The sequence below is a fragment of the Saccostrea echinata genome, unplaced genomic scaffold, assembly GCF_033153115.1.
Source record: "Saccostrea echinata isolate AGI-Se365-2 ecotype Australia unplaced genomic scaffold, CSIRO_AGI_Sech_v1 ptg000034l, whole genome shotgun sequence".
Classification (NCBI taxonomy): Eukaryota; Metazoa; Mollusca; class Bivalvia; order Ostreida; family Ostreidae; genus Saccostrea; species Saccostrea echinata.
Genome location: NW_026889783.1, coordinates 1,399,164 through 1,417,611, shown reverse-complemented (window position 1 = coordinate 1,417,611; position 18,448 = coordinate 1,399,164). Strand labels below are relative to the sequence as shown.

The 18,448-nt window shown below is 34.0% G+C and overlaps 2 protein-coding genes across 2 annotated transcripts; one reads left to right on the top strand and one right to left on the bottom strand.

Annotated features, from left to right (window-relative positions):
- Positions 1-32: 32 nt before the first annotated feature.
- LOC133199506 (AP-4 complex accessory subunit Tepsin-like) lies at positions 33-9,612 on the top strand. The gene is made up of 12 exons (XM_061335315.1): positions 33-83; positions 1,594-1,666; positions 2,505-2,596; positions 2,684-2,777; positions 3,037-3,104; positions 3,649-3,718; positions 3,817-3,885; positions 4,753-4,944; positions 6,326-6,452; positions 6,635-6,830; positions 6,962-7,096; positions 9,060-9,612. The coding sequence occupies exons 1-12, from the start codon at positions 33-35 to the stop codon at positions 9,129-9,131; spliced, it is 1,239 nt and encodes a 412-aa protein (XP_061191299.1). The 3' UTR covers positions 9,132-9,612.
- Positions 9,560-18,376, bottom strand: LOC133199507 (L-xylulose reductase-like). The gene is made up of 7 exons (XM_061335316.1): positions 18,251-18,376; positions 15,386-15,483; positions 14,932-15,086; positions 11,183-11,225; positions 10,732-10,896; positions 10,466-10,583; positions 9,560-10,015 (listed from the first exon to the last, which is right to left on the bottom strand). The coding sequence occupies exons 1-7, from the start codon at positions 18,300-18,302 to the stop codon at positions 9,912-9,914; spliced, it is 735 nt and encodes a 244-aa protein (XP_061191300.1). The 5' UTR covers positions 18,303-18,376; the 3' UTR covers positions 9,560-9,911.
- Between the last annotated feature and the right edge of the window lie 72 nt (positions 18,377-18,448).

Below are 18,448 nucleotides of genomic sequence, written 5' to 3'. Positions count from 1 at the left end.
ATGTGTTCAAGATCTACTTTCGTTTTAGAGACATGACAGAAGCTGTCAGTACAGTGTTTGAAAAAGTTTCCTTTGTGAGCAAGGTATGGGATAACATTTTAAAGTTTTTAAAACAGTGTTTGTATAATTTAACTTTCAGAGTATTTTGAATTCTTAGAATTTGCAAGAAATTCCCAAACTTGCTTCAGTGAGAGCTGCTTTAAAATTGCTCGATTAATCCTCTCCATGTACGTACATGATGTAGGCATGTTCATCAGAAGAGTAATAAAATTAGAAGGCGCAAATTATGTAAACATTTTAATGTTTCATTTAAAATATTGTCATTATTTCATTGATTTGGATTGGCGTATTATTTCAACTAAACTAAAGTGTTAAACCTGGTCCGTAGGACATTTATCATTTTAACGATAGAACATTCTATCTATCAACCTGCATTTTTTGAAGTATGAAAAACACTAAAGTAACCCTACTCACTTCTTACTTTTTAAAACTTTTTCATGTCTTCCAAATTTTTTATGCTTAATACTTCTGTAATGGTTATTGGAAACTGAAAATGCAAAGAAGACCCAGATGTAAGGTTAGAATGGAATAACCTGTCCTCCCTTAAGCTTAAAGTAGACTAGTCCAAAGGGTATAAATAAGACTGCATTCAGAGATTCAGAGTCTTTTGGGGAATGCAGAGCTGCAGTTAAGTAGAAGCAGGAGAAATATTTGGGTAAGAATAACGGATAAGAGAAAGGGAAAATAAAAGAAATAGATTTGCACCAGTGATAAGAATCTCGGGGAATTGAGGTGAGATACTGGGGGCTGTAGATCTGTATAAGAACGAAACTCCTAGTATCCGCTATCAATAGGAACCTGGGGCAAGGTACACGGTGCTAAGTCTAACAGTTACCAAGTCATAAGAATTCATCCCACATTATATATTCTTTGATTAAATATAATAGAAAAACCCAGATAGGTTTAAGAAAAATTATTATACTGTACATAGTCAAATTATTAGATCATAAACTCAGGTAGAGTAAGAGAAAAATTCATCCCCCGAGAACCCAACGCAGGGGTACACGTTACACTTCTGGTCCGACAGACTATTGGTGGGTTATAGGGCTGTCACAGTTCCCTGAAATAACCAAAAACCGCGTTCCAAGTTGTTCGGTTCAGTTTCGGTTCCATTTTTCTGGATTTCGGTTCAGGTCTGGTTTATATATTAGAATCTGTTTTATATGAAAAATGGCGTCAAAATCAAAAGAATTATGACGATAACAGTAGTAATAAATTAACATCACAGCAGAATCCTACTTCGTAGTTACATGGTTCCTTTCATATTTTCTTGGAGTGTGCTGCCAAAAGCAGCTTCCCTGTTTCCTAACATGCCCTTGCAACTTGGCCAGTTGCTGCCTGTAACTTGAATAGCAACAAGAAAATGGCTACTAGAATTGATCAATTATGCTGTGTGAACTACCTAACTGGAAAAGTTAGTGTTTACCCTGAATGTCTCATGAACTTGTTGCAGATAGTAGAGTTCAGTTTTAGTTTATGAAGGGAAAAGGAATGTTCAAATATGTTCTATTAATGTGTACAATCTGATTTTAGATTAGTACTGTTTTAAAGGCCACATCAGATGATGAAGCAACAATACCAGGCAACCTTTATACAGAAATTAGCAGTATCCTTTTGAGTGCCTGCTTTTTGTGGGAAAAATCTAGTTATGGAACAAAATTCTTCTAAGAATATTTCACTATATATAATTTATACATGTACATACATTAATGCTCATCATAATCAGTCAGGGTCATGACTCATGATTAGATCAGATCAAGTTTTACTTTTTTTTGTTTTTTCTTTTAATCATTATTGAACTTCAAAGAAAGATATAAATTGGTACCAGTGTTGAATATTATAATAAACTGTGTAATGTATTGTTATTGTTGTTGGTTGATTCAGCTTGTTTGGTTGTTTGCTGTACATCCCTTTGAGAACGCTTTCACTGATGTTGGGATGCGGTGAAAGTCAGAAAATTTAGGCCTGTACTTGGTACTAACGGCCATTGAGAAGTGAGGGATCTTTTTTGTGCCAGCACTTACTGTAAACCAACTATTATTCGTGTCATCTTTTATTCATGATTCGTCAGTTTGAAATCAATCCGCGACGATTAATTTTTGCAACAGAGGAAACATTCTCTACACATACAAAGAAAATTAAATGGTTCGTGACGATTAATATATATATTTGCAAGTTAAAGTTGGTCGCGAAATTTCTCGCACGGAAATAAAAGTTAAAAGGTTTACAGTACTGCGATATGGACCTCGAATTATATAGTCACATCAGAAGGATCTGAATGGATATAGAAACAGGCTTGAACAAATATATCTTAGAAGTGTTAATTCCAATGTAGACAAGTTTCTTGTGTAAATTATGAAATAATGTTATTAGATATACCAGTAGGATTTTTTAGTTTTGAATACCCTTTGTCTTAATTTGATGTCTCTTGACTCAATCTTCAGATATCACACTAGAGTCTGATGGATACAGTGACTCCATGCTGGAATATCTGGTGGATAGACTCAACAAAAATTCCTGTCATGTTAAATTAAAGGTAAGGTTATCAGGGTCTTCCTGTAACTAATATCCATCCTGGGACAGTGTTTTTTTATAACAGTGTAAATATGTTCTTTTTCCTTAGGTGATGAAGTTGATGAAGCACATCCTGTCACATGGAAATCCTAGGTTTAAGCTAGGATTAATGAAGTGTTCTCAAGGAATAACAGAAACTAAAAGTAGGTTTTAAGAATTAAAACCTGTTAAAATTTATGATCAGTCTGGTTATAAATCTTTCCTCTCCTTTCTAATTTTTTTTTTGGTCACTGAAGCACAAAAACAAGTGAAGGGGGAAATGTTAATAAGACTGATTTGTAATAAATAGAAAAAAGTAGAGGCTTTAAAGGATAGCAAAGTTTGATGAATAACAGCTTATAAGGAATTGAACATGTTCATGTTTCTTTTTTTGTTAATAACGTAATTTTTTTTTTCTTGTAGAATACAGCGGACCTCCAGACCCTCTACATGGGAATATCCCATACCTTGCTGTTAGAAAAACTGCAAAGGTATTAAATATATATCTTACACCACTCTTTCAGGAAACTAAATAAATAACACAGTACCTGCATGTTAGAAAGTCTACAAATGTAATATCCCACCTGGCATTCCTTGTTGATAGACAACTGTTTCTAAAGTAAATGTTTCATATACTGGTACTGATGTTTCATCTGACATTTTTTGTGAACACCAAGTTTTGTTAATTGTTTTCCTGGTTAAGCCAGACCATGGAATTAGGTGATCAATGAACTACAAATATTACAAATGAAAGAACAAGAGGAGGTAGTTAGCTATGAAAATACATCTAAACAAAGTTGTATACTCTACCAAACCCATGAAATTTGATCCCAAAGAAAATTAATGAGACCACATTACTTTGCCATCAGGAATTAAAACTATCACTTTTTTCCATATCTTCTTGTCAGAAAAAGAACAAAGGTTAAAAAAATATTTGCCACCACTCAAGGCTTCTTATAAATCACAAACAGATCCAGTCTGTATGCAGTTTTTGTTTTGTTTCTAACTAAATTGCATGACTACATCTCTTCGCAGGAACTGTTGGAGGTCTTATTTGATACAGAAGACTTGCCAAGTTCACGTGCACCAGTATCAACATCCTCTGGTAAATTATATAATGGCAAACACATTTTAGTGGGTTTTTTTTTTTTGCAAAAAAATTTATCCTATTTCTGTGCAGTTAATTTCTATAAATGAATTCAGGTTATGGGAACCAGGGAGCACCTAAATCAAAGATGGAAGGATTTGGAAATTCACCTTCACCCCAAAAAGGTTGTACATTTTAGGGATACCTAACATATTACCTGTGTCTGCACATTCAGTTTTTACTTTCACTGTTCTTTCTGTCCATTTATATTTTGACTGGAATTTGTGTTTTAATAATATCACAAAAATGTTAACATCTATGAATTTTTGATAGATTTTTATGTTTTAATCAAATTTACAAAGATAGGATATTTTTGTGGTCCTATCTTTAGTGTAGCTGATAAAAGGAAACAAATCAATAAATAAAAATGACATGTATTTAAATGCAAGCCAAAGAACAGTTAGTAGCAGAAATTTTGAACAACAGAAATTTATCCACTACACTTCAATTCCCGTTGCATATATTTCCACTGAATTTAATAGGGCTTGGTATCGGTTGGGAATTTCGTATTGTGATATATTGCGATATTTGGAACTGTATTGCGATATGTATTGCAATATTTTTAATAACAGTTAAAATGCTCTTTTCCTTTTTCATTAACCTCCATTTATAAGCAGAGTGTAAAAAACTTTTATAAATTTGTTGTAACAAAAAAGTTCTAGTTGATTTTACTTCAGTTTGGCAACTAAATGCAACCATACAACAGAAACCTTTACTGTTAAGTACTATTTGGCATGATTGAAAATGTTTCTGACATCTTAAATTTCGTATTTTATACTCTATAAATCTATAGCCCAAGCATTTTGCCGGTATATTGGTACTGGAAAAACGTACCGCAATACGATACTTTTTGTTAACGAATCACAGTGTACCGGAATATCGATATTATTGCGCAGCCCTAGAGTTTAAAATCAATACTGAAAACTGATAAAGCTTACTTCACTTTACTTGTACTCAAATATTCAGTTTAAGACAGTTGTATCACATTTTAGTTGGCATAGGAAAGTCCTTTTTACAAAACATCAGTGACTTTGCTCAGCACTTGACTGAGGAACCTGAGAACCCCCAAAGAGCTGTTTTATCCTCCTTGGAGACCCCCGGGTCTTATAAACCACCAGAGGACCACACCTTTAGCTTAGCCCCGGACAGCAGTGAGGGTATACAACCCTCCACAAGGAGGAAAGGTTAGACAATGCTTATAATGAATTAATATTGTAGCAGTCTTATAATATTCTAAATATGTATGTGTGCTTGTTTTCTTTTTGGAAGGGCTATATTTATAAAGATATTATATTTTGCTTGCAAAATAGTAGTTTTGACTTGTGACAGCTAGAACATGACTAAGATATCATAATGCTGGCTGTGCAAATTCTCTAGAGTTTCATTCCATCTATTCAAATTACTTGGATTGTTGATTGGTCAGTAGACCAAGTGTTATCCCCTCTATATCTTGAGACATCATCTTGAGACAGACATCAAACTTGATACAGTGGCACCCATATATGATCCCTATTGATAAATTCAAAGGTCAAGGTTAAAACTACTCTAGACATAGGAAGATGTTGTCTGTTCAATATCTTGAGAACCCTTTGCTTGACAGACATCAAACTTGGTGCTCTGGTTCCCCCTAGGAAGTAGATGACTCCTGTTGATTTTTTAGTTACAAAGCCAAAGGTCAAGGGTAAAAAAAAAAACTGCTGTAGGCATATATGAAGATTTGTCTGCTTAATATTTAGAACACTTTACTTGGTACATTGGTTCCCCTTAAGAAGTAAATGACTTCTTGATTTTGAGGTCATAAGATCAAAGATCAAGGGTCAAACTGGACATAGGAAGATTTCCTTGGTTTTACCATCATGCACCGCTACATGTATGTACCCATTTACATCAGCAACTCACATGATTCACTGCAACAATTATAGAGCTTGAACTATGACATCATAATTGTCTTAGTCACTGTGCATCATGTCATTAACACCATTCATTCCTTTAAGCATTTCAAAGACTATGGTCATAATTGTACAACTTTATTAAGAATCTTTAATAATAAATGTATAACAAACTAAATAGTGATCAATTATTCAGAACCTTTAATAATATAAGAAAACTAAATGGTGATCAATTATTTAAGAAGAAATGTACTGCTAGTAGCAAATTGTAGTAATTCTGTTGCAGATATACAATGCTGCATGTATCTCTGACAGTTTAGTCATCTCTTTATTTAGTTGTATGTAGAAGTGGTTCACATCCCTGGTAAGGCAGGGGAGACTGGGATGATGATGATGATTTAGTCATCTCTTTATTATGTTGTATGTAGAGGTGGTTCACATCCCTGGTAAGGCAGGAGGAGGCTGGGATGATGATGATGATTTAGTCATCTCTTTATTATGTTGTATGTAGAGGTGGTTCACATCCCTGGTAAGGCAGGGGGAGACTGGGATGATGATGATGATTTAGTCATCTCTTTATTATGTTGTATGTAGAAGTGGTTCACATCCCTGGTAAGGCAGGGGAGACTGGGATGATGATGATGATTTAGTCATCTCTTTATTATGTTGTATGTAGAAGTGGTTCACATCCCTGGTAAGGCAGGAGGAGGCTGGGATGATGATGACGATGGTGACAATGAAAATGTTAACGGCAACTTATCATCAGACAGACACAGTGGAGCAAATGCTGACAGTTTCTCAAGGCAAGCAAAAATAACCAAATTCTAGTAAACTTCACCTGTTAGATAAGATCAGTGACTCCAAAATGGTCAAATATCAGGAATAAAATTTTTAGAACCAAAGTTTATAAAATCATATGTTTACAGTAATGTCACAATGTCATGTGAAGAATGATGAGATAATACATCAGACACTCTAACTCCAGGCTTGAGAGTGGAAATGTGGAGGACTGGAGCACAGAGGAAAATCTGGTGAAGTCCACAGTAGCTACTGGTAACAGTCATCTGTTGACAAATGCCCAGATTGCAGAGTTCATCAAGTCCTGTCAGGCATGTAACTGTGATAAAGTGTTAGAGCTTTTGTCACAGAGTCTTGAGTCAACAGATGGCCACCTTCTGATGGTATATATTTATAACATGTAACTGTGATAAAGAATATATATTTAGTCATAGAGCCGCCTTTTCTGAGTCAAATTAAAGTAAAACAAATGCCCATCTCCCTATAAATAATAAAAATATTTTTCTATTTCCAGAGAGCCTTGCTTTTGGTTGAAAACTTTTTAAGAACAGACATATATGGTATAGATCAGATCTCTACTACATGTGGAAAACACTTGTTGACAATATCAGAGAGGAGCAGTAGTCCCCAGACTTCCAAATCCAGAAAAGTAGGAACATATACTTGTATTTATTTCAATACTTTATAAATAACGAGTTGTATTCAAAATTAAATGCACAAAAGTAAACTTTTTAGCTCACCACAACAAAGTCGAGGGAGATTATGCTATACCCTCGGCATTCCAGGTTAAAGTTTTTGGAGCAGTTTTCTCTCAAAGTAATTGTTTGCCCTATTTTGATCAGAGTTGCATAGATGATGCATCATGTATGTTTCATTGTATCAGTCAGGTTTCAGATGCTGCATTTTCAACCAATAGTTTCCATAAGAACGACCAGGTTAATTTATTTCAAAGCTTTTAAAGTTTTTGGAGCATGTCTCATTACTAAGTAACTATAAGCTCTATGGTGACCAAACTTTGGATGATGCATTTAGGGATGCACACTGTCTTGCTTCGGATGCTGGATCTGACCTACGTTTTCCAGATGAGTGAACAGGTTAAAGTCGGATGCTGGATCTGACCTACGTTTTCCAGATGAGTGAACAGGTTAAAGTTTTTGGAGCAGTTTCATTCCCAAAAAACTACAAACAAATTCAGAGAATTTTGTAGTCCCCCACTTTTAGGGTCGTATTGGTTGTCTATAATCCTTCCTGGCTTGTCTATCTATCATGCAAAAAATATTTTAAATTTTGAAAACAATATGTTCTGGTGCAAAAGTTACAACCAAGGTTAAAGTTCTTGAAAGTGAAACTTGAGGCCATGAGGTCAAAAATCAAAAGAACATTCTGAACTGTTTTGTGACAAGTAATGCAGCAAAGGAAAGATATGAAAGTCATGTCTCTTCAGGAGCAAAACTTCTGAAAAGTAAGTCAATTTGTAAAGTCAAGTTTATGAGGTCAAAAATCATCCTATATTGGGAAAGGTCTTTTCACAGGTAATGCACATGTAAAAATATGAAAGCCATTTCTTTTCAGATGCAAAAGCTACAGCCAAAGTTAAAAATTTTGAAAAATAGGTTAAACTTCAAGGCCAAGGTCAGGGGGTAAAAATTGATAGTATTCCTTGAAAGGTGTTGTCACAGATACTAAGGAACATGAGAAATATGAAAGCCGGATCTTCTCCCATTCAAAAGTTATTAACAATGTTAAAAATGTTTGAAGAGTAGGTCAAACTTCACGGTCAAGGTCAGAGGGTAAAAAATGATAGTACTTGTGGAAAGGTCTTATCACAGGTAATGCAATATGAAAGTCTTATCTTCTCTCATTCAAAATTATGACCAAGGTTAAAGTTCTTGTGACAGAAGGACAGATTGACAGATGAATGAGATTTACCGGTAATGTCCCTGCGCTTGGACCAAACTTACATGGAAGATGCATATAGGGATGCACACTACATGAGTTGTTTCAGTTGCTGTATCAGAAGCACATATCCTGGATAATTACCAGGTTAAATTTTTTGAAAAGGTTCATTCAGAAGTAACTTTAAGCCTGTACACTTCCAGACTTGCCTCAGATGCTGGATCTGACCTACATTTTCAGGACAATTGAACAGGTTGAAGATTTTTGAGCAGGTCTACTACATAGTGACCAAGTATAATCCCTACCAGGGTCAAACTCTCAGGGGTGATGCATCTAGGGTGCACACTACCAGACATGCTTCTATATAAATCTACATTTTCCAGGGTAGTGAACATACAGATTTTTTGAGCAGATCGATTCCCAAGAAAGTGTAAATCTTACCCAGACCAAACTTTCATGGATTTTGTATCTCAGGATGCACAGAAATAAATATGGTTTGATTTGCCTTACTTATAGCTAACATATGCTGAGGTAAACTTTGTAACTCTGGATTACCTATGCCTGAAATTTTGGACTTCTTCTAAAACTTGAGTGTGAAACAGTGGATTTAATCAATGCAACAAACAAGATTAAATTTCTGAGATTTGATACAAATCATTTTTGTGTGCTCAAGTTTTAACTTTCTTTACACTGTCATAGTTGTATTTTCTAACCAGATCATAAGGATATTGGAGAAGCTAGGTTCTTCACCTTCCATAAAGGACAGAGAATCTGATTTAACCACATAACAGAAAGCCTTCTAAGAGATATCAGGAAAAGTATCCATACCTCATAATACAGCATGACAGTATCTTATACATGTACAACAGGATTACAGCATCATAACAGTCACACAACAAATTATCTACAGAGCTTCATAATGAAGCCAGCAGCCCCTTAAGAGACTCGTGAAATACCAATGCAGCATAAGTGGACTTCAGTTCAAATGGACAAACAATTTTCTGTGCAGCCAATCCAAAATACCCCACTTGATGAAGATATAAAGATACAAATGTACTAATATGGGGTGCTTCATCTGATTTGTATATAAACTCTAAAAATTTATATCTTTTGATATATTATGAAACTGAATTAATTGATAAAGAAAATAACAGAAGAGTTTTCTCCCATTACAAACTTATAACTGTCTCATTCAACCATGAAAAAACCCAAAATATTTGGCTTGTACTATTTTATGCATACATAATAAATATACTATATATACATGTATATGAACTTGTTATCATTACACCAATCATCAACAAAGATCATTATTCTCAACAATCATTATATTCAACAAAATAACAAAAGATCAAGTCTATCACGGTCCATCATCATGGAGAGGCAATGTCATCCTTAATTCCTTTTGATGATTAACATCAATCAACATACATGTAATTACTTGCAATGATTCTGTAAATTTGTGCTGTCAATCACGTAACTTTTTCCGGTTACTAACAGGTGTGCTGATTAGTAAATACAAGTCGAACTTTCAAGGTCATCCATGAATGTCCCACGGTAGATGACGATCACCAGACAGACAGCCCTCCGTCCAGTACGATATGTTGTCCTGATGTCATGGCACTTTTGTCACTCAATAAAAACAAAACTGTGTTAACCACATCCTCTACCTCTGTAAACATATAAACACCTGGATACATATACAGGTAAATGCAGCTAAACATTTGGCCAACATGATTGACCAATGATATCATTGAGGGCTATAAACAGACTTATCAAGTATACATATAAACACCTGTATACATATACAGTGTAAATGCAGGCCTGGGTTACTGGATACTTATACAGTGAAAATGCAGCTGAACATTTGGTCTTTGATTTACTAATGGTGTCAATGAGGGCTATAAATAGACCTATCAAGGAAAAGGTTTCTCTATAAAGATATAAACTTTTGAAAGAATAGATATATTCTGTCAAACTTTATATTAAAAAAGAGCAAGTGCTTTATACACTCTTTTAAGAAATTTAAACAATATTATATACATGTCTGTGTCAAAGTTTGATGTATTGATGATTTCTAAATAAACTTTGATTCATTACATGTATTTTAGAGATTCCTTACCTACAAATTTTCCCATTGGGATTTTGGCTAACATGGGTGCTGATTTGGCTGGGTCACTCCATGCATACACTGCCATATCTGTCCAGGTTACGGTAGGGTTTACGCTATTTACACGGATCTAAAAGAAAACTAACACAATCTCAAAAACAAAATTCTTCACAAGTTTTTTATATACAGATATATGAATCTGGTGATGTACCTATGTTTACTTGTATATTTTTTTATATGGTGAAGAATAAATAAAAATGACATAGTATGGTGTAGACCTTGTGCTTTCCAAGCTCCAGGGCCATCACTTTAGTCATGGAGTCCACTGCAGCTTTACTAGAACAGTAGGCAATATGATCATCGAGAGCCCGACTAGATGCCACACTAGAAATATTTACTATGGAGCCACCTTGTCCTCTTTCTACCATACCCTTAGCTACAACCTAGAATAGTATATAAACATATATATATATGTGACAACTTTTCTGATCAAGGTGGACCATTCCTATAGCAAGTCTCAATCCACAAAAGTTACCAAGCAATTGAAGTTTGTGTATGAAAGTCTGTTTATTATCCAGATGGTCCAAGTTACACTTGTTGTGCTTGAGTAAATTAATACCACATGTCTAGCCTAGACAGACAACAAATATATTAATACCATTTTATTAATTACCGTTAGATTTTTAAAAAAAAAATTATAGTTTGAAATTTAAAAAAAAGGACATTTACCTGAGAAATGTTAAACAATGCCTTCGTGTTCACATTATAAACACTGAAAATAAAAAAAAAAGATGTGTTTATGAAATGCTGAATTGCTCCCATATGGCAGCTCAATTAAGGCCAAGGTTAATTTTTTTTTTATTCAAATGTAGGTCAAACCCCAAGGTCAAAGTCAAGAGTTCAAAAATGTTGGTACCCAAAGAAAGGTCTTGTCACAAGGTATACACAGGCGAAATATGAAAGCCCTAGAGCCAACCATTTAGAAAATATGGCCAAGGTTAGTTTATTCAAAAGTAGGTCATATTCCAATGTCAAGGTCATTAGGTAAAAAATATTGGTAAACACCCCCCCCCCCCCCCCCCCCCCAATCCCTTAAGATCTTGTGAGAAGGAATACAAAAGCGAAATATGAAAGTCCTACCACCAACCATTCAAAAGTTATAGGCAAGATTAAAGTTTTACAAATGTAGGTCAAACTCTTAAGGTCAAGGTCAGGAGGTAAAAAATTTTGGTACCCAAAGAAAGATCTTGTCAGAAGGAACACACATGTGATATATGAAAGTCCTAGCACCAAATGTTTAAAAGTTTTGGCCATGGTTAAAGTTTTTGCCAACAAATAGACAGATGGACAGCCAGACCAAAAACTATAGATTATGGGGGCATAAAAATTGTGTAATATTTTTCTTACAAATTCAAATAATTGTTACAGGTACTTTTTGTTGAATTTGCCTTGTTTTGAATTCACACACTGACCACAAGGGTAAAAGGGACAAAAATTAAATGGGAGCAAAAAAATTTCCCTTTACACAGTTGTTATTCAAGGAATCCATGAAAAGCAGATCAGTGAATTAGACAGAGGACAGCACTTTAAAAAGTCAAGATAACTTGACAAGGCACACACTGCTCAATGCGTTATCGGCTATTCGGTTGTTATCGGGCATTCGGTGGATAACAAATTTTGACAGGTTAGTAAATTGTTGCAAATAAACACTGTAAAAATAGAAACAGAGAATGTTGATTGTGCTTTTTGTGAACAAGAATGAATACAGATACAAAATAAAGCCCCATTATATCTTATTATAGTATTCGTAAGTCTTGGGAAGACTTAAAAAGTCAAATTTATTATATTTTGCAAGTTTTTGGCCAATTGGCATTGCTGCATATAGCTCCTCTCTTCAAAATCCTCATATTTACCTCACATTAATTATTGTCCACAATATGACATCGTCAGAATCTCGCAAAGATGTAATTAAAGGGTAAAAATAGCCCTTTTTTAACTTTCAGGATGTTATCGGAAATGTGGTTGAATGGTTCACTTTGTTATCGGAAATTTCGGCTTCAGTTATCGGAAACAAAGGTTGTTATAGGTTAGGAAAAATCTAAAGAAACAACAGAAATCTTCAATAAATCTAAATATTTAAAGTGGGAGGAACACAATTCTAATTTTTGGATATCATTTGTCTCTTTTTAAAATATGTAACTTTAAGAAAAGGAGTGTTTTTTTTTTATCAAGAATGTTTTGGCATTTCTCATAATCACTTAAATGTGTATGATCTTGACTTGTTTGAAAATATCGTATAAGTTAATTCTCTGAATTATAAATCTCTGTTGTAACAAAAATACAAATGCCAAATTTATTTATTGAGATTCTTACATTGCATTATTCGCAGTATAAAAGCATCGCAATAATTGCTGAATTCACAGTAATTTACTCTTAGTTTTCTGTGTGTTGCCTTCCAGTTACGCACTGTTCTTCGCTTTTGTCTCTGTTTTCCTTGCTTCGTTTTTATTCCTTGACTTTGCATTTTTGATCTCCCCTTAACCATTGTTGTTCCTTTTGTTAGAACTAAGTATATACATGTATTACTTCGGTATAAAGCAATTAAAGAATCTAAACTCAAGGGTGGTTAAATGAATTTTCCAAAAGGGTGTTGGACCAAATATGGCCAAGAATTCCAACTTTTGAGAAAAAAATTGACTTAACTAGTTTACAATAGCGTTACTGATGGAAAGAAACTATTTTTAATGAAATAAAAAGATAACTCATTCAAGTTCAAAAGTCTATTGATACAGTATACATTTGGAGCAGAGTAAACACTGAACACTAACAACATCAGATGTAGGTTCAGGGGCAAAGAAGGGATCATCCCCTGTCGACCGATCACACCCGCGGTGTGCTCTTTGCATTATCGGCTGAATGAAAAATCCGTAGACAATTCAATGTGTAGGTGGAGCTCATATTTGGATTTAGGATGGGGGTGTCGGGGAGGTTCGGACCTCACCTGGAATTTGCAGAGTTATTGAATATTTATAGTGAAGTAAATAAAAAAAAACTTTGGCACACCCCCTTCCCCATTGAAAACGCAGATTACTGTTTGTAGAAAAGGTTAAAAAGGTTAAACGTGAAGAATTGAAGTGAATCGACTAGCATCCCCCCTCCCCTCAAATAGGTATTTTTCACGTTTGGGAAATGAGTTCAACGTTTTTTTAAAGTCAATTTTTTTTTTTACTTATCTATTTTTACTGAACCATGTTTTTGTACAAGGATAGTCTCCTTAATCTACTACATACCCAATTATAACAAGAAAGATATATTTCTTTGCGGTATATTTGCACCTCATTCGATTTCCTCTGTTTCAAACCTTAAAATGGTTTGACACAAACATTGCAATTGCTCTGCATTGGACAAAACAAACTTTTCGCTCATTTGGGCACTTGAAGTGATGATTTTTTTTTTCAAAAATGACATAATAGATCATAAGACCTGACTAACAAAAGAAACTATAGATTTGTTATACACATGTACATTTACGTCTGAAACCGCCTAAAGCCAATAGTGCCTATCTTTAAATAATGGAAAACAGCAAAATGATTGAGCAGATAAGGGGTTCTATTATAAAATCATAATTATAATTATATACATGTATATCAAAAAACTAACAATGAACAGCTAGAAAATTTTCAAAAATTACTTGAAAAACATTGCGTTTGAAATTTTCAAAGATTGACAGATTAAAATGGACTTTTTTCCAATCTATTTCTAAAGCTGAAGAAAACTTTTTAACCTGAGTTTCTGATAACGTGCACTCGTAAAAACCGAATTATCTGGCAACATCAACCTTGTTGACGATAACATGTTTTCACCTAACGAGACATTTTAAATTCCTGTTAACTAACCCTTAATTTGGATTTTTGATCTTAGTCTGCTTATCTACAGATGTATGATTGTCCATAGAATATATAAATTATTTTGTTTAATACAAAAAACTGAAATTGACTTCTAAAAAAGCTAAAATGTGATGACATATTCCGAAATTTTTATAAAATATCATTTGAAAGAGCTGTAGATCTTTTGAAAGAGAGTGATTTGGTTTGTGCTTTTTGCTGCTGAAAGTATAATCATATATCTGCCAAAGATCACAAACTTTGTTTGCTGGAGTACGCAATTATCGTTGAATTAAGAAATTTAAAATCACCTACGTTTTCTAAACATCACTTTTCTTGCACCGAATGCCCGATAACAACCGAATTGCCGATAACGTGTTGAGCAGTGTGAGGCATTGTTTTAGTGATAGTTCAAACATGTGTCAAGAATACATTTCAAAGGAATACATGTAATTGCAAAGTTTGATTTATTACGTAATAAAAATTCAAATTTGCTTTTTAAAACCAGTACCGCTTTTACAAAATATAGTGTAATACATGTTAGCACCATTTTTTGGGCTTGAGACTTTATAAATAATTCTTCATAATACATACTCTTCAAAATCTTTCATGGGGAAATCCAGGAAGTTGCCTATTCGTGAGATGCCGGCATTGTTGACCAGGAGATGGATTGGACCAAGGTCAAGGATAGCTTTCCGTGTGGCTTCATAGTCCACCACGTCACACTGTACAGTAAGGATCTGGGGAACCTTTGGAGAAAATCTAATGTAAATTGACCAATTAAATACCCTCATCAGGATATATAAACGTTAAATTCAATGGCAATGAATGCCGTTATGAACAACTACTGACAAAAATTATTTTTAAACACCTTCTGTGGCAGAAAAAGTATGTGTACTGAAATCTACAATAAAATACTGATACCTCACTGCAACACTGGGTATTCTCTCAACTATCTCACTGTAATGTTTCATCAAGATACATGTACCCATAATTTTGCCTATCCATGAAACTAGAATACAAAGTATAGAGTTCATACGGAAATCACCTCTTTCTGTAGATTATCCAGATCTGCCTTGGTTCGACTCAAAGCAATTGTTTCTGCTCCACATTCCGCAAGCTTCTTTGCAATAGCTCTTCCAATTCCTGGGAAATTATAAAGAACATTTCTGCTATTACATGTATCATTACTAAAGGGAGATAATTCAAGCACTGATAAAATAATTTAGAATGAATACTTGGATCTCCTTGAGCATATTCATTCCTCACATATGGAAAGAACAGAGGAGAAAGCTCAAAGATTTCATATAGAACTAGAAGCAAGGGGTTCGATTGACTTTTTTAATATTGGGTGTAGCATCAAAAAAAGAAATCTTGTACTTACAACCCTGTTAGCCAATAATAAATTACACAAGGGAGTTCAACACCTGTAAGGCAAAGTTCTGAGGGCAATCATCTGCCAGAGAGTTCATGTGTCACCACTTGGATTTGAACCTGGGAGCTCTGGTTTGGCATCCCAGTGCTCTATGATCATGCTAAAAGGTTAACCCACTAGAACATGCTATTAGGAAGCTGTGCATAACACACTACTACATTACTGCTCCAGATCTTCAATCCACTCTCTAAGAGATGAGGACTCCTTTTTCTCTGGAACGGGACAACAAAGTTTTTTTCCCTCTTGCCTGTGACCAATCTAACACTATACGGAGGATTTTAATGTCATTTCCTAAGAGCACCATCTGGTTTCTATGCCCGAAAAAGCACCCTCTTTATGAAAATCAACCATTCGACATGACATGATATATTTGGGAATTGTCATCGGGCAAAGATTTTTTTATTAACGTCGTATACCCTAAATTCGTCCGTACCCTAAAATCGTCCTCAAACTTGACGCAGCAGCACGTTTCGAACTATGTATCGATGACGTCACTTTTAATTGTTATGACTGGTAAACACAATGATGCAAATGTGTTAGCAATTATTTTTTAGAATATGCAGTTTAAACTCGTGGTAAAGTTAAAGAAAAATAAAAATCCTTGAACTATCTGTTTTTCCTTAGGTCCATTTTTTATTGAAAGTGTACACGGCAGTTACGTTCCCAAAAATCACTTCCAGATCAAATTTACCTTCATTTTATTATTTTATACCTGTCAATGTATTGAATAACGTGCATGGGCTTTTAATTTAAGAATTTGAAAACAAAAATTTAATGCTCCCAAATCATAAGGATCTTATATACTTCCCACCTAGAAATTGACGTTACCTGTGTTTGGTTGACGTACTATACGGTATTACAAATTATTTCAGAAAAAAAATCTAAGTCATCACTGCAAATGATAGAGTCTCCAAAAATGAAAGATTTTATGAGAAACTTTGACTAATAACTGTGAATGCTTCCAACAATAGAATTTCTGTTGATCTTACAAAAATTAAAACATTTTATATCATGCTGGTGTTTTTCTTTTTTCTTTCATTAGGGTGTGTGTATGTGTTTTGTGTGTGTGTGTGTTTTGTTTGTTTGTTTTTGTTTTTTATAAGTTGTATATAATCGAGATTTTTTTTTCCTCCAGGAATATGTTATTAAAATGACAAATAAATAAAATCAATATTTATCGTACGTAAGAATTTATCATAACCCCCCACCTCCACCCTTAAAAAAATCAATCTTTCAACATACCCAAGCAACGATGATCACATTGTTTAAATAGATCTACTTTTGACCTAGCTCACTTGCTCAGTCGCCAGTCCTGTTCAATACCTCCCCCCCCCCCCAAAAAAAAAGTTGAAAAGTAGTCAAGTAATTAAGAAGAGAATATTTCATTTTTATATACCAAAAATTTATTTTATTAAACAGTAGTTTTATTTAGTCGACCAAAGAAGGTGTATTTTTGTCACAATTTTTACCAGTTTCACAGGTGCCATGTGCATTGAAGCATAACTAATCCAGCGATCGTCTACTGGGGTATGAAATTCACGACATATTGATAATCTAGTAAAACAAGATCTTTACTGCCAATCTTTAATTAATTTCTCATCTACTACACAGTAGTTAAAAAGTTTTTTTTTCTTGTAACGTAAATATTTTACATATTATAATTAGGTGATCAATTTCAAGTCTAGTCGTAACCCCAACCATTAAATTAAAATTTTCTGATTTTTCCAGATTGTGTCGGTCAGACTTGCACTGTTCGAATATATTGATTTTCTATCGGTTTTTTCCAGTAAGGCAAATGAATTTGGGAAAATCTGAAATATACATGTAACATTGTATAATTCGCATATCAGGTAATTTGATGAGCATGTATTGTAATGACATCGTTGACAATGTAAATCTGAAAGCACATTCTTATTTCTTGAAAAAAAAAAAAAACGGAGTCGGTAATAGCTAAAGCAATTGAATGTTCTTAAATTGATAAGAATATTTAAAAAAAAAAATACCTTTTGCACAGAAGAACTTTATTTACAATTTTTATTTTAATGATTTTCCACCTTTTTTATCACAAATCACGAAAAACAAATGGACCAATCGCTTGCGTCCGTTTTTATATCTGAAGGACGAAAATAGGGTATGGGTGACAATTTTAAGTGTAAAAGTTTGATTTTGTAGAAGAGCTCTAAAAATCTTGTCAAGAGTGATATGAAAAAAATGAATTTTAACATTTAATCAGCATTTCCGTTCTATAGCTCGCACTGAAGTTTGTGTATCAATTTGCACGCGCTCGCCGTTACTATGACGTTGAATGTCGTAAGGGGACGATTTATGGGTACTCTAGGATACGTGGATGATATATGATTGAGCATAATCTCATAAATCTGATATGCCAGATATGCTGGGAATAAATAACTATCGAAGCTATAAATTTATAATAAAATACATTCCCGTGGAAGAAATTGTAAATTACATGTTGCATACCTTTTCCTGCACCAGTGACAAGAGCTCTTTTTCCTGAAAACTGTATTTCCATTTCACCGATTCTCGGTCGAATTTCCTCGTCGTTGTGTTAGAAAGTCAGAATTTCGATCCCGACTAAATTATATTTTATTTATTGATTTATTATTATTATTATTATTTTTATTATTATTTTTAAATGTCTCTATATAGTTTGACATT

Coding starts and splice junctions, on each gene's coding strand:
- LOC133199506 (XM_061335315.1), top strand. CDS start 33: ATGACAGAAGCTGTCAGTACAGTGTTTGAAAAAGTTTCCTTTGTGAGC. Junction 3,105..3,648: donor CTGTTAGAAAAACTGCAAAG/GTATTAAATATA, acceptor ATCTCTTCGCAG/GAACTGTTGGAGGTCTTATT. Junction 6,453..6,634: donor AATGCTGACAGTTTCTCAAG/GCAAGCAAAAAT, acceptor CTCTAACTCCAG/GCTTGAGAGTGGAAATGTGG.
- LOC133199507 (XM_061335316.1), bottom strand. CDS start 18,302: ATGGAAATACAGTTTTCAGGAAAAAGAGCTCTTGTCACTGGTGCAGGA. Junction 10,584..10,731: donor TGGAGCTTGGAAAGCACAAG/GTCTACACCATA, acceptor GTTTTCTTTTAG/ATCCGTGTAAATAGCGTAAA. Junction 10,016..10,465: donor CCCAATGGGAAAATTTGTAG/GTAAGGAATCTC, acceptor ATATGTTTACAG/AGGTAGAGGATGTGGTTAAC.